Source organism: Lissotriton helveticus, chromosome 10 (genome assembly GCF_964261635.1).
Source record: "Lissotriton helveticus chromosome 10, aLisHel1.1, whole genome shotgun sequence".
Taxonomy (NCBI): Eukaryota; Metazoa; Chordata; class Amphibia; order Caudata; family Salamandridae; genus Lissotriton; species Lissotriton helveticus.
Window position 1 is genome coordinate 27601436 of NC_136071.1, and position 16029 is coordinate 27617464.

The 16029-nt window shown below is 44.8% G+C and overlaps 1 protein-coding gene across 1 annotated transcript in view; it reads right to left on the reverse strand.

Annotated features, from left to right (window-relative positions):
* LOC144785008 (rab GDP dissociation inhibitor alpha-like) overlaps window positions 1-16029 on the reverse strand; it is a 47856-nt gene that overhangs the window by 17283 nt on the left and 14544 nt on the right. The window contains exons 3-5 of the mRNA XM_078664127.1: window positions 5498-5597; window positions 4618-4752; window positions 2569-2767 (exon numbers count right to left, since the gene is read on the reverse strand). Of these exons, the coding sequence (XP_078520253.1) occupies window positions 2569-2767; window positions 4618-4752; window positions 5498-5597 (434 nt within the window). The remainder of the gene's footprint in view (window positions 1-2568; window positions 2768-4617; window positions 4753-5497; window positions 5598-16029) is intronic.

A 16029-nucleotide genomic window follows, 5' to 3' on the forward strand; every position in this document is an offset into this window, starting at 1 on the left:
CTTAGAGCTTGCAAGTAAAAGCAACATTAGCCATTTGATAGCAAAACCCTAACAAATGTGGACGTCCACCAAGAAATTCCTGAACATGACACTACCTTACCAAGTGCTGATGACAAAACATAAGTAGCATCTACTTTATCAACGGCATATCCTTGATGCCCTCTACCTATTGCTATAAAACCCTCTTTGCATCAGGAAAGCACACCAAGTGACCAATAGGATGCCAGATCACAAAAACGTTGATGTGACTGATCTATATGAAAGATCAGCACTCCCTTTGGGCAGACACTTAGATGGAGTCTAAATACAATCTTGTCTCAATTGCAAAAATTGGAGAGGCAAAAATAGTGACTCACACAATTGGTCTGCATACCTTTACATGAAATTAATTCATTGGAGCTTCTCCCATTATTGGAACAAAACTAATCATTTGAGTGGAAATTGATAAACAGCATCTGACCCAAGATACAAAAAACACACCCAGTGGGAAGATGTAAAAAAAACATTCATTCAATCAAGGACTACATTAAAAAGTGTTTTTAAGGTTGTAAAAACATTAAATATTTACTCAAAAGGCAGTGATAATATATCTTAAAATAAGTAAACATAGTTAACAAATTGACATTGTGTCACATGGAATATTGTTCCCATGAAAACTTCCTTCTATTTGCTTGGTCCTCCCATTTTCTGAACTCGATTTGTGGTAACTTTGATTCTGGGTAATGGGAGATTGATTCCAGTACACGTACTTGGTCTCTTTAAACCTGTTAACATTAGCTAATTATGATTGGCATACCAGATTATTTAATACGCCCACTGTATTATGGCGCCCTTGTAGGGAAACCCTGAAGATCAGTGGCGTAGCAAGGGGAGGGGCACGAGTTTTACTTACCTGCGGCCGTCGCGGTCTTACTTACCTGCAGCCGTTGTGGGGCAGCAAATACAGGGATTGCCAGCACCATCCACCCCCCTCGCTCCTCCCTGCTGCCGTTGCAGGGCGGCAAATGCAGGGATCGCAACAGGCGGCTAAAGGTCTAGCTACGCCACTGCTGGTGATTCTTGCAATATTCTGCAGTCCAAAGCGCCAAAACAAAGAAAAATCACAACTGCAGGCTTTTTGTAACAAAATCTCCATGAAATTGATCTCCAACATTAAAAAGTTACAATATTACTTTACGGGGAACACAACTGGCAGTGTCCCGACATATGACTCAACCACCAAAAATGAGGTCAAAAGTATTCTTCCACCACTTAATATTTTCAATACCATCTCGTAAAAAGAGTTCCACGACATTGTCATCACAAGAAGAGCATCAGGATCTTGTTTGGACCTAGCATCTTTAAAAATATTTAACGATATCCTTGGCACAACGTAAACAGGAAAAGGTATCTATAAGATTACTCACCAAGTCCTTAGAAATAGGTTAATTCCTACTATAGCTGAAAACCATCATCAAAAAGAAAAAGCTTGACCCACGCGCCCTGAGAAAACTACAGACCAATGTCTAATGGCTTTTTCCAAGGTAAAATATTAGAAAAAGAAGTGTTTACTCAACTTTTAAAGTTTGTGGAGGAAAATGACTTGATGTCAGACTAACAATCTGGAATCAGGTCAGGTAGAGGCACACAATCAGCCTTTGTAACCACTTGTTCCACTAACTCGCCTGATACAACTACGCAGATGATACACAAACCATTCTAACAATGGATGACCCGGAAAACCTCTACAACTTGAGAACTGACAACTGCCTTTGTGACTTACGTGCACAGATGATGAGTAACTACCTAAAGCTCAACATCGCAAAGACAGTGGTCATGACCGATGGACAATTTCAAAACACCAGCCTACGGGCATAGGCCGAAGGAGCTTGAAGCCCCTCTAACAACATCAAGAGCGGTAAGAAGTCTGGAGACAACCATGGATTGAGACCTTGATACCACGAGTCAAACACTGCGATGCAAGAGTACTCTAATTTAATCCACCACTTTGGGCCCCAGCTAGCTATGTACTATGACCACTTCTTGACATCTCAAAATGAATCATGTATGGGATGTTAGTAATAAAGTTCACACCAGCAGATCTCCCCACCATAACTCCCTGTAACGTATGAATATGCAGGACCATAAAACGTTTAATAAAATATATCAGCCAGGACAACCCACTGCTTAATGCTACGACCCATAAAATAAACAAAACAAAGACATCAGCCTTCCAAAAACACATCCTATGCAGTGTGGCATGCTAACCATGTAGGAAAGTGCTTCTGAGCCCCACATAGGAGTATATAAATGTTGCAATATAATGCAATACAATGTATTCATTGGAAATTATTCTACAGGGTAGTAGTTATAGAACTTTTCCTCATTCCCTCTACTAATTGTCTTTGATTTGGTCCTGCGTGGAAGTGTTTTCATGTTGTGGGTGATGGCCGCCGAGGGTTGGTAATCGAGTTGGGGACGCAGTGTGTAGCAGTGACATAGATAAAGAAGTGCGAGAGAGAGTTGTTATTTGTGCTCACTATCAGTACAAATATGCGGAGTGAGATACTCCAGCCGTCGGATACTTACTCGTCAGTCCTGTACAGGGCGAGTGCATGCCCTGTGAAGTCCATCACATCCTGGCCAAGACCAAACTTTTTGTAGACATCTCTCATGGTGGTGTCCTTGGGATCCACGCCTTCGAAGGTCTTAGGGTCATTCTCGTCAAAGTTGGCGATGAAGATAAGGAACTTGCGGAACCGTTGCTTCTCGATTATGCCCATCAGATCTGCGTAGAGAAGGAGTATAGTGTTTACGGCCATGGAGGGGAAGAAAGGAAGCATACAAACAATCATTCCAGAGTAGTACACCAAACTTGGACCCAACAGTAACTAAAAACTGCCACTTTGTTGAAGTTCCATTGCTCCATGCAAGGACACTCCCATCCCATTTCTTATCTGCCTATGCTGAACCCCTCGCTTGCGTGCCTGCCCCAGGGTGAGGAAGGTGCACATGCCTCAGACGACCTGCGCGAGATGGAGCTAAATGCCTAAAACAACACACACTGTGCAAGACCAGTTTCCTAATTGAAGAAGATGAGCATTCAGAAATAGAAAAATACGCATGGGTGCACATCTGGCACAGGAGTTCCTGCAACTTCCTGTTCGACTTCCCAACAGGAGCAATGGCTGACAGAAGGGATGCGCCACCAAATAGCCTACAGGGTGATGGCGTGCCATTACAGAGTGGTTATTTCTCCTTTTACCACCTTTCTCCTGCTCTCGTCTTACTGCGCTACAAGAGCTATCCATAAACCTAGGAGACCTGAGTGTAAATGCTAAATTGAAACAATGGCCCTCGTAGGTATTGCTTAAGCCATTAATAAATCATGTAGATGGTTAGATTGTCAACTGCAATCAAGGCTGTAATCGTATAGTCATAATCCTGACCACCATAATGATTTCAAACAATATTTATCATAATCAAACATAGCAAATAGCACCTACAATTTTTTTACATACACTAAATTAAATCAAGTGCAAAGTGTCTCGAATGACCAGAAAACACCAGAAGAAAAACATGTTTTAAACAAATTCTTGTGTTTCGCACAACAAACAGAGTTCTTAGAAACAGTCCCTATACCTTATCCACTACTACCTTTGCTGTACCTGCTTTTGTGCGAGCGAAGTTTGCTGCACGGCAACCTTTGCTGAACCTCTTCTGTGAGCGAGTGAAGCTTGCTCCACTGCTACCTTTGCGGTCCTTGCTTTTGTGCGAGCGAAGCTTGCCGCACTGGGGAGGGGGGGTGGGGTGGGGGAGGGTGGGGGGGTGTGTGTGTGTGTGTGTGTGTGTGTGTCTCTCTCTCTCTCTCTCGGGTTGTACAGTTACTTGGGCTGTACTTGTTTTGTCTCCGCGTGTAGAGTTGGCTCTCGACTGCACCTACTCTGTGTAGTTGAAGCCCGGGGAGGTGTGTGATGATAATGCAGGGTAAATAAGAGTATGTGAGGGCTTAGGGCCCAGAACATGAGTGCAGCATGGGATGGAGGACAAACACTCAGAACTAGGACACGGGCGGGGCAAAGAAGAATGAAAAAGCATGATCGTACAAGCCAGATGGGGGTGCGGAGGACAAGGTATAGGTGTAATCGGAGAGCACAAAGGGGAGGCCTACAACAAGAGAGGGTTGGGTAAATGTGCCTTCAAGGGATTTATTCAATTGAATGATTAGTTTATTTTAAGATAACATTTGGGAGCAAGATGGAAGATATGCTTGCTAATTGATTTCTTTCAGCTCGTCAATTCTTTTAGGCAATTTCTTGTAAACGGGTACAACTGCGTTCAAGAGCGAACAATCATATGGAGTAAATCTCAAAAAGGTGTATAGAACAGACAAAAACGGGTGTATATATGAAAGTATTACATTTTATATTAGAAGTTTTCAGGGTACTTGTATACAATACATGCAATGAAACAAGAAGGTAATTATTATGCACTTGAAAGTCTTCACTGTAACAATTGCAACACTTCTAGAGAGGACAAGCCTGGACAAGAGAGTATGACCAATCAGGAAGAGGTAAAATGGTGAGTGTGCAGGATCAGTGTACAAGACTGAGATACAACATGCAAGATGGTACTCACTGGAAGCCAAGGCCTCGGTCTCAGTGGAAGGCACTTTGTAGATCTTTCCTCCCTTGTAGACAAAGCTGCCCTCCACAACCTTGAATTCTAGGTAACGAGTCAACTCGGCGTGCAGCATCATCTTCACCAGCTGGCCTGGAATGGAAACGACACGGGGACAACCATGAGACGAAGCAAGAAATGGGAGGAACGAATGGGCGCAAATCAAGGGAATAAGAAAGGAAAGTGGGTAACCAACGAGAGGGTTAGAAACAAGGACCACAAGTGAGGAGCATGGAAGGAAAGTGGAAGAGGCCAAGGAACAGAAGCAAGAAAGGAGAAGGAAGGATATTAGCCAACAAGGGGAATGAAATAGGGGTGTCGAGTATGGCAGGTAAGAAGTGAAGAGAGAAAGAACGAGACAGAGGTAAACAGGGAGCCAGGGAGGACATCCATAAAAGCAGAAAAATTAAGTGAAGGACAAATGGAGAAGCGAGAGGAGAGAGAGAAGTTTAGAGTTGGTAGAAAAGAGTAAGAATGACAAATAAGAAAGATCAACAGCACATACACAGCTCTCTGTTGCAAATCTACACAAACACCCTCTGGAGTCAACCAGTGCAGCACACGAAGCATTCTAGCCACACGAGACATGCACATGAGCCACGGTGCACAAGACACACGACGACACACACGGTACACAGTGTCATAAGCCCGGCTGTTAAACTACGCACCCTAAACATCATTGCAAGAGCACTACACAGAGCACACACAACCCTCTGCAGCTGCAGTACACACCGATGACAGCCCTCTGGGAGCACGGTGTGCAGCTCAGACGAGGGGGGAAGCTAGGTTAGGGGACTACAGGGCAGCAGTGTGGGGGTATGGAGAAAATGATACCCACCATTTGCCATCAGCAATTTGGGGATCAGGTCCACGTTCCAGTCGAGGCCTTTGCCCATGCCCTCTGGGGGTCCATCGGGGATGTCAAACTTTTTATAGACCTAAGGGGAATAGACGCAAAGGGTCAGGGAGACGGACACTGGCTGCGTGTGCAGGATGGACAACGTGGAAACACACGAGGCAAGGTTTTGGAACATACCTGTCAAGACACCACGAAGGGTTGTAAATGCAGCGCAAGTCATCAGTAGCTAGAGGGCCTCTCACACATCACAGGAACTCCTCATACGTGATCATAAAGACTTTAAAATTAGCTGCTGTCCCATGTATTTCCAACGCGTTCATGCCAGCATTCACAAACGGCAACTCTGCCCCTTCTGACTCAGGCACAGCTAGACCACTGTGTGCCGCTCATGCTCCTCAGTGCATCTTGTTTCTGCGATCCCTTCTATCTGAGGTCTTATGGCTTGAGAAAAGAACTGACGTCAGCGCACCTAAGTGGCACCTATAAAGGTATTGCGACATCACTCTGGCAAGGATGACGCATGCAGAGCCGAACGATGCCACCTACCGGCACACAAGGGTACTGCTCGACAAATCTTCCGGATCCAGTCTGACACCTGGGAAATTCAAAGGTAAGGGCTCTGCGGCTAGATATAGTCTCTACCAGATAAGGTGGTACCGAAGGTAAGTAACTTGTTCTTTAGTAACCAGGTCGCCACAGTGTGTGCATCGTCCAGCATTCGTCTTTAGTTAGCCAGTTCTCGTGAACCTTTTTAAAGATTTACATTTCTAATCAATTCACATTGTTGAAGGGCCCTCCATTTTGAACGGATCAAGTGATGGTTTCAAAACAAACATGTAGTGTCTGCACTTCATCTTCCTTCCCCATAATCTCCTGCTCAGCCCTGTAGAATGTTGACATCATGATGTTGTATTAGAATGCTACAGAGCTCTAGGATTTCAGTTGAGAGTTAGGGCTGAGCTGGTACCATCCTGCTCCTGGTGGGGTCTTTATTTCCTTTACTTTTACTTAATGAATGTACTACTACCCTGTACCGTCTTAACTTAAATAAATATATTTAATTAACTACCTGGATTCCTGATCATCCTTCACTACAAAACATTATTTTGAAGTTTGGCTCAAATATAATTTACTTTGCTTGTTTAGCACACACTGCTAGCAAAATAATTTCTAGGCCCTCACCTGTGTAAAACCTTCCACAGAACCTGAAAAGCAAACCAGGAATTGTACAAGAAGTCAGAAGGATGCAAATCTAGATTTTCAGCTTATGTAACAACTGGTTCAAAAGCACTGGGCAGAGTCTGATGTTTAGAGCTGGATGTTAAGACTTTACTGGGTTTGTCTAAGGGCACGCTGCCTTGAGGCACGCGGTGCCACGCCAGGAGTGTAAGTATGCGTCAAAGCGCGTGCTTTGGGTAAAGCGTTCAGTTTTGTTTGCACAAATAATCATGACTTCCGCCTCGTCCAATTTTAAGCAGAAGAAGTTGGATCCTGTCCAGGGACAGGACGCTCGGGCAGGAAAGCAGGATGCAGAGCCTGAGATATTAGTGCAAATCAGGGTGTTGGCACACGGAAGGGGAACTCAGAACTGACGCTGATTTACTGGAGCTGGAGCAAGGGTGGTCAAGGAAGGACTTCAAACAGGAGGAGAAGCTGTGATGGACTCCACAGGGTCCCAGGCAGCAGCTGCCTCAGCTCTACCAACCCCCCTCGTGTGACAAGAGCAGGCTCCTCACCTGACAGGCACCCGCGTCACCACAATGACAATGGTGACCAAGATCACACCGAGCGTCAAAGGCATCTACGTCGCACAGGATTCATCACACATTGTTGTGCAGTCAGTCATCTTTCGAAGGTCAGACAGACAAACTCCACTTCGCATGGCTTCTGAAGTCTTCCTCATCAGTGTTACTGCGCCTCCTCTCTCCTCCCACCTGGATTATTAAACTTGGACTTCGCAGAACCGGTTTGTCTTCCATTTTGTAGTTCCATATTTTCCTCCCTTCTCTTTCTCCTTCTTCCTGTCATCTCCTTACCTACTTCATTCTATAGCTTATTCTCTTCATCCCTTTCTCCCTTTTTCCATATTTTCTTAAATACTGTAAATAAATATAGTTTGTTATTGGTGCATGTACCACACAATTAACATCTGTAACTCAATATGGAATTAAGCTGGACTTGCAAGCCACTGTATTTGTTGTATCGCTCAGTTATCAGTTTTTACTAATAAAATAATTGCTACACACAAAGAAAAAAGAAACGCCACTCTTTGATGCCTCAAGCGAACGCTCAGCTGTGACGTTCAGAAACCAGTCGAACTAGAGGACTCCTCATCTTCTAAGGAGGGCCAGAGAGCACAGGCCTCAGCAGAACATTGAGGGCTTAGGTCATGTGGTGTCCGGTGACCCACAAGTCAGCTCCGATCAGGTGACCTCCTCCTCGTACGGCGGGTGTACATACCACGGGGTAGAGGGAAGGAGATTTGTGGTCACCGTGAACGAAGGCAGGACTTAACTGCGATACTACTGCCCTAACTACTGGGAGTACTGTGTTTGTCTACTCCCAAGCCCCCTTTCTTTCCCACTCATAAGAAAACTCTCAGGGATGGATTTTCTGTAGGGGGAGGCGGCTCCTCCTCAATGGCGGAGGAGCTTGGCCCCACTGCTCACAAGTAAAAGTACAATGATCATAACGTACCGTTATGATCACCATATGTTTCCTATTGAATTCAGTGGGTCTCTGGGTGGGGCTGGGCAGAGCAGGGAAGAAGTGTTGCTTTCACTCCATAAGTGGGCATTACTAGGGCCGGCCAAACAGTCATGGGCACTCTGCATCTTCCGCTGCATTACACAGCCTGGTGAGGAACATGCAAACCCTTCCAGTCCCCGTCGGCGCTCAGACCACTCACAACGCTGCATTGTAGCGTTGTGATTGGCTGTGGGGAGGCTGGATGCCAGGTGCTTCCTGGTGCCGGGACTGCAGGACGAAGAAAGCTGAAAAAGATGGAGGAGAGCTGGTGGCCGGCGAAAAGGTAAGTGTTTTTTATTTTTTAATTCCCCTCCTTCCTCCTCCCGGCCCCACCTCTTTTGTCTTGTAGTAGCCACTAGCCCTTCACATTAAATTAAAATATTTATTCAAAATGGCCTGATCAGGCCGAACTACGCCTTTAGAACTTGTATCCTGCGCCCGGTGTCTGCTGAACGCATTGGGCACAGCAAAAAGATTGCCTTTACCTGCAGCCATCGTGGGTAACAAATTAGCCTCTGGCTAAGGACGATTGCATTGTGCTTGTATTTATTTGTTGACCATAACGAACAGTAAAGCTTACAGAAGTTACATTAAACAGCATATAAGAATTGAACACATGGTGTTTTCAGAAGGTGAGTGTTAGGCAGAGAATTTGGGGAGTGAGGCAGGATAACAAGATACTGTAGCAATCGCTAGTATTTGAGGGCTAGGATGCTAGCTGGAGGATTGTACGTTGATGGCTACCCTGACAGTGAACAATAAACCATGGTGGCTGCTGCGCTTAATGCAATGCACGGTGCCAGGGGCGTTATCCATGGGGCTGTAGAGATGGTGGATCCCTTGGGTGTAGGGAGCCGGTGCTTGAGGGGCGTCCTGACGTAGTGATGGCTAGAGGGTTCAGAGAGCGCCTCTCCCAGTGGATGTCATCAACGGAAGGAGATCCGATCCCACAGAGGAGGAAGCGGGCGTGTTGATGCCATGTTGGGTTTATGAACAAGGGGCCGAACCAGGGTCCACAGATACAGGATTTGTTTAGACCAGAAGGGGCGAGGGGTCGGCTGATTTGAACTCAAAGATGAGAAGCTTCTACTAGGAAGCAGGGGGCCTGGTATTTGTAAGGGAAGGAATCTGGAGAAGGTTGCAAAGAAAGTAGGTTGGAGCTTTGAGGACTCGTATAAGGGTTGAGTTGGAGATGGCAGCATGGCGAAGGAGGGAGGCTGCTGGGTAGTCTCACACATGGATTGCTCAAGTGTTGGTGGAGTGAAAAGAGGATTGGTTGCAGACTTTGAAAGATGTCGGCCTGTGTTATTGGACTGAGGCGGCCGAGGAGAGGACAAAGGTGTATAGCACATATCGCTGCAGAAGACAACGGAGAGGCCACAGGCCAAGTGCAATCGAAAGATGGACTGGTGCTTTGAGAAGAGAGAGGATTTCATGTTTTTAGGTGCAGTAGACAAAGAAAAGTCAATGATCTTGGTTTTGCTTGTGTTTGGCGTTGGGTGCGGTGTTGCGATCCAATGTCTCAGCAAAGCAGCTAGTTACCACAGCACAGAGTGAGGGCGGTGGGAAGAGGACACGGATGCCATAACCAAAGAGATAACAAATTGAATCACCCAGCGAGGATATGTTTGTCAGAAGGGGAGGCGGCCGAGGGTATCTGTTCCTGGTGCAGCAAGATGGAAGAACACCACGACAAGGTGCATAACTGACCAGGAGCAGGACCGGACCAGTAGAGCGTCACCAGGGATAAACTGGGTTAACACGAATATGTCTAGATCTGCTGAGCATAATCAAGGTAATATTTACTATTTTTTAATTTCATATTTAACTACACCATGCTTACCATGCTTACCCTGTTCAGCTGATGTAGTGGATTCCGTATTTGTGTCCTACGTTATAATGCATGCCTTGTAGAGTGGAAATACAGCTGAAATCGATGAAACACTCTGGATATCAAGGCCATGAGTGGAAAGACACACAGGGGCATGTTCGGGCATGGTAGGACGGGATCACACCCACACAAACATGCCCCTCACTCACCGAGATGTGTGTTGGGGCAACACGTTTCACAAAGGCGGAGAGGTCTAGCTGGGACTCACCTGAGTGGTTCTAGATCCTTTTCACCTTGAAGAGACCGCACAAGTAATTTATTTTATTTTATTTATAAAGTTTTATATAGCGCGAACTTGATCCCGAAGGATATCAGAGCGCTTTACAATTAGAGGGAAAGGTAACCAATCAAAACATGAGTCTAACATGGGGAATATAATAGACGTTGAATCAAAAGGTACACACATAACAGCTCATTTATGAAACCTGAGTGAACGAGAATGGGCTATACGATGGAGAATAGTGATATAAAGGGGAGTAAGTAAGGGTTCATGTAATCGATTGCGCATGTCCACATTCCGAGTGCACGCCCCCGCTAGGAGGGTAGCATACATGAGGTCCAGGACGAGAGCATGGAACCACAATCCCCTGTCCAGGAGACGCAAGAAGGTGGAGGGTGCACACCGGCGGCTTGTTCACCTGGAGGGTGGAACTCTGCTGTTTACCCAGACAAGGAACAGGTTCCTTCTGATGAGCAAAAGCAGGGCTGCTGAGCCGGAAATACAGACCTGAGCCCCAAGACACTCACACCAAGGAGTTGACATCTACGTTAGAGGCCATGAACATCCAGGTGTGTCTCGTGGCAGCACCTCAACTTTATCTGAAGATTCTACCAGCAAGGAATGGTAGAAGGACGCAATACAACATGAGATTCTCTCAGGGAGAGTCCTTTCAGAGTAGCAACAAAGAGGGTTCTGCCCTTCAAATCACTAATTCTGATGGTAAAAACCATATTGCTTTATGTACCATTTCACCAGCTTCATACTAAGATTGGGCAATAAAAAATGGTAACAACTTTAATAACTTTGTTTGCGTCTGTTTATACACAACCTACAAGAGACACCCATTTAGTAACAAGCAGAAACATCCTTGAAGTGGTCTGTAAATGAGGCCACCTGGACAACTTGAGGGAGATTGGAAGGAGACAGCGTAGTGCATCCTTCAAGGTGAAAACAAGAGGAACAAGCGAGGGGTCTGAACCACTTGGACTCAGGATGCGGTAAGGCACAGGTAGAAATGAGTCTATGAAAAGAAAGCGGTTACTGACCCAAACAATAGCTTTCAAGTTGACGTGCATGCGGCTTAATATTCCAACCATTCAAGTGACTGGGTCAACAAATATTCTTCAGATCAAACAAAGTTTTATTCTGGGTGCAAACCACAGGTGGCACCTGTAAGACTCATTAGACCTCGAACGCAAGCCCACAATGCCCACGTACACAGCCTCAATATCCAGGTTCTTTTTTACCTCTACAGTACACACACTAAGGGTTTTGTTCTGTTAAAGATTATTGGGCCATGTGTATCACCTCCTTATTTGCGATTCTCAAATAGCAATTTTTTAGAAATCGCTATTGGAGAATTGCAAATAAGGATGTATGTAAAAAATCACAATTTTTTTGCGATTTTTTAATATTCCTTAATTGCGATTAGCAAATTGCGAATCGCAATTAAGAAATACTTTCCCATTCATTTCTATGGGCCAGGAGGCCCATAGGAATGAATGGGAAGTTATTCTCAATTTGCGATTCGCAATTTGAGAATCGCAAATTGAGAATAATTTCAAAGGTGTCTTAAGGACACCCTGCTGCACCCCTGAATTCGACATGTGTGCGCATATGGCGCACATACATGTCGTGAAGGCATGTATGTGCGCCACTTGGCACCTTTACAAGTGCCAAAAAGTGCATTTGTGAAAGAAATCGCACATTACCACCAACTTGAAGTTGGTGGTAATTTGCGATTCCTTAAGACCAAATTGCACTTTTTTGGTGCTTCTTACATTGCATTTAAGGAATCGCAAAATTTGCAAATCCTTAAATGCAATTGCAAAATAAGGAATCGCAAATTTTGCGATTCCTTATTTTGCCTTAATACATACCATTTGGCAAAATTGCATCGCAAAAGCCGAAATTCTGCGAATTTCGGCATTTGCAAATGCAATTTTGCTTGATACAAATGGCCCATTTTCCTGTGCGCGGCTCTTCGCCAGGGCAGTGGAAGAGTCTCATGTGAATCTAGAAGATTTCAAACACCCAAAACTATTGTTACAAGAGAATAACTTATTTATTTTGCAGTGTGAAGCTATCCTGGATTTCCTTGATTTGCATGAACTATGTAGTAGCAGTGTCCCTTGTAGAGGAGGGTGTGAGGCAGAAGTAGTGTCCTCTGCCCTACCTGCGCTTCCCTGTTAGACTGTGAGTCCTGTTCCTGTGCGTCTACGTCACCACGTTGCTGCTCTCAAATGTCATTAATTTAATTTAATTTAATTTAATTTAATTTAATTTAATTTAATTGCGGGTTTATATAGCGCTAGGAATCGACTCCCGGAGGAGTATCTCCACGCTTCGACCGCTGGGAAACCCGTCCTGGCTCACCCTGAGAGATGGTCCCTGATGGGTATCTCTAAGGTGCGACCAAGCATCCCCGGCGGTCTAGGGGGGCCGTTGTGAAGATGAGGCAAGCTGATGCCCAGAGTTGCCGAGTGTGGTTTCTGACTAGAGTAGGCACCGAGGCGAGAATTATCGAGTCCGCTGACCCTGGTCCACGACCCTGCCGCGTCGGGAATCGAACCCTGGTCCCGGGCCGTTCTCTGCTTACGGGTCTGCCGCCTCTAACCAGTGAGCCACACTTCTCCACCTAATGGAGGAGCCACCATACATGTGAACACTGCCCCTTCCTTCCTTGTGGAAGGTAACTTTAGCTTCATCTCAGATGCTTTCCCTGCTAAGGAGTGGCACAGTTTAATTGTTTTCATGGAGAATGGTGTTCCCTTTCTTTGAGGGGAGTGTGATCCAGAGAGCATTGTTGTGGGTTCTCACTGGTTTAGTATCCTGCATTGAGCACAAACACACTTCTGATGTGCCATGTGGACATGGATTTCAGCGGTATTTTCGCTCTACAAGGCATGCATTATAACGTAGGACACAAATACGGAATCCACTACATCAGCTGAATAAGGTAAGCAAGGTAAGCATGGTGTAGTTAAATGTGAAATTAAAAAATAGTAAATAGGGACTTACCTTGATTATGCTCAGCAGATCTTGATATATTCTTGTTAACCCAGTTTATCCCTGGTGACGCTCTCCTGGTCTGGTCCTGCTCCTGGTCAGTTATACACCTTGTCCAGGTGCCCTTCCATCTTGCTGCACCAGGAACAGATACCCTTGGCCGCCTCCCCTTCTGACAAACATATCCTCGCTGGGTGATTCAATTTGTTATCTCTTTGGCCAACAAAACATTTCAATATCTCAGGGTTACAAACTGCAAACCTTTTTCCCTTTTTTACCCCTCCTCAACCCTTCTCAATCTAAATAACTGACTAACATATCCACCACTCAAACTACTTCATATTTCACTATACCTATTTTCAACACTGATCCTTTATGGGTTCCGAAGTAGCCTGCTACTCGCCAGAAAAGCGCTTCAACACCCATCAGGGGTAACAAGCACTATATAAATGCGAACCTTTCCTTCCCTTCTATTCCTCCGCTATCCTTCTGACTCCAAATAACTTACTAATATTTACCAGTAATCCTTTATGGGTTTTCGGAGTAGCGTGCTACTCAAAAAAAAGAAGCGCTAAAACACCCCATCATGGGTAAGAAGCACTGTATAAATACAAAAATGTTTCCTCTTCTATCCTTCTGCTATCCTTCCGAATCCAAATAACTGACTAACCTATCCACCACTTAAAATGTACTTGCATGTTTCACTATACTTATTCAACACTAATCCTCTATGGGTCCCGGAGTAGCGTGCTTCTCGCCGAAAAGCGCTACGACACCTCATCAGGGGTAGTAAGCGCTATACAAATGCAATTACAATACCTTGAGAATGCATTTTACATTTGTTTTCAAAGCTACCTCAACTTCTTGCAATTCTAGATAATGTCCTTGTATTATTTGGGAGTCAATGTCACTCCACCAATATAAAGTAGTAATAGCGATAACAAGTGCTGTCTTTCTAGTCAAGTGTTTCAAGGTCGCTTTTCACATTGGTACAAATGGAGACTTCACGAGACCCCCAAAAACACGATACACAAGTTCCAAGTTGGCGTTGGGACTGTAAGTGAAGGAGACGTCTTCTCCCCCTTGCAAATGTTCAAATGGCTGGCTTGATTTCACTGCCCCAGTCTTCTGCAACTGAATGAGGTTTGACTGATGGATGCCAGGTGTTTATTGTCTAGTAGATACAAGGGGCTTTGAACGACCTTCATTTTCAATGTTGTTTGTGGATGAGACCCATTGTTTTTACACCAGAGAGCAAAATGCGTCCACTTTCCTGAGCTGCACTTCTGATGCTGGTTTTCTTGCCTATTTTATCACCTAAACATCTCTTTGTGGCAGATTCATGTGTGGGAATTTAATCCTAGACTTCTGGGCTCAAGAAACTAAATCCAAACTCTTGGGTGATAAATCCTTCTGCTTCCCATCGTCAGTCTATGTGGAAGAAGCCTAAGCCGGCACGTGATCTGTGGTAACATTGCTATAAGAGCTGAGTAACATGTTTGTGAGACCCACTGTGATGAAAGTAGTGTCATGCATGGTCATACATGTGACTCTTCACCTGATCATCCTTCGACTTGCTGGTAGCAGTGGAAAGGTCCACGCAAAAAGCGATGTTTTGGCATTTCGCGTTTTCTCTTGAATCAAACAGATCTATGATACGATAGGTCTTGACTAGAATTTCAACAAGATGGACATAGAGTTCTAGACATGTTGCCTGCCCCACAAAAGCACGCGTAAATGGAAGATTTCCATGTCCCTGATTGACTATATATATGAATGTCTTAGATTGCGCCTTGTTTCAGTTTCCATGTTCCTTTTGGTTGATTCTTTTGTCATTGAATTAAAGCTCGAGAGGGACAATGCAGCTCTTGACATTTATCTGCAAGAAACTGCGTAAAAATGAAAAAAACTACAGATTGGAGAACTTATAGATATCAGAGAGAGAACAGGGACCTGATGGAGTGATCTTACAAAAGGTACAATTTCAGCTTGGGTTCACCTTCCTGGATCTCAACACATCCTGACTTGGATTTCTAAAAAGTGTTAAATCTTTCCGAATTCTAATGTTCTTTCGGTAGAAGTTGTACATTTATATTTGTTACTAGCAGCCTGTCCCGACGTTGTCGGGTATGAATTGCTGCCGGCCAGTACTATATTGTTTTGTAGGATTTCGTTTTTATAGCATTTCTTATCTGTGACAGGCCTGTGAAACGCTCCGATTCACAGTGCACTGCTGATGCACCTAAGATTGCGCGTTCAGTAGTGTGTGAACTCGAGTTTCCCTCCTTTATTTTTCCTTGCAATATTATATAGCGCGAACTCGACAACATGGCATGAGCACAATTTACATTACAGAAGAACACATTCATTTGTGGTAGGCACAGGGAGACAAAGCGATTTGCCTGGAATCACAGGATGTTGAGCTGATGCCGAGATTCGAACGTAGCTCCCCAGCTCTAAAGTTCGCAATTCTAGAACTTGTGGCGGGAGGTGTGTCTAAAAGTGTATGTCGGTGCTGGCCATCAATGAGAGAGACCTGTGCATTTTTCAAATCGGTGGTGAAAAAATATGAGTATGTTGCTGGAGATGTGGGCCGCCGTGCCACCAATGTACTTACCGGGGGAGGGTAAACACCCATTATTC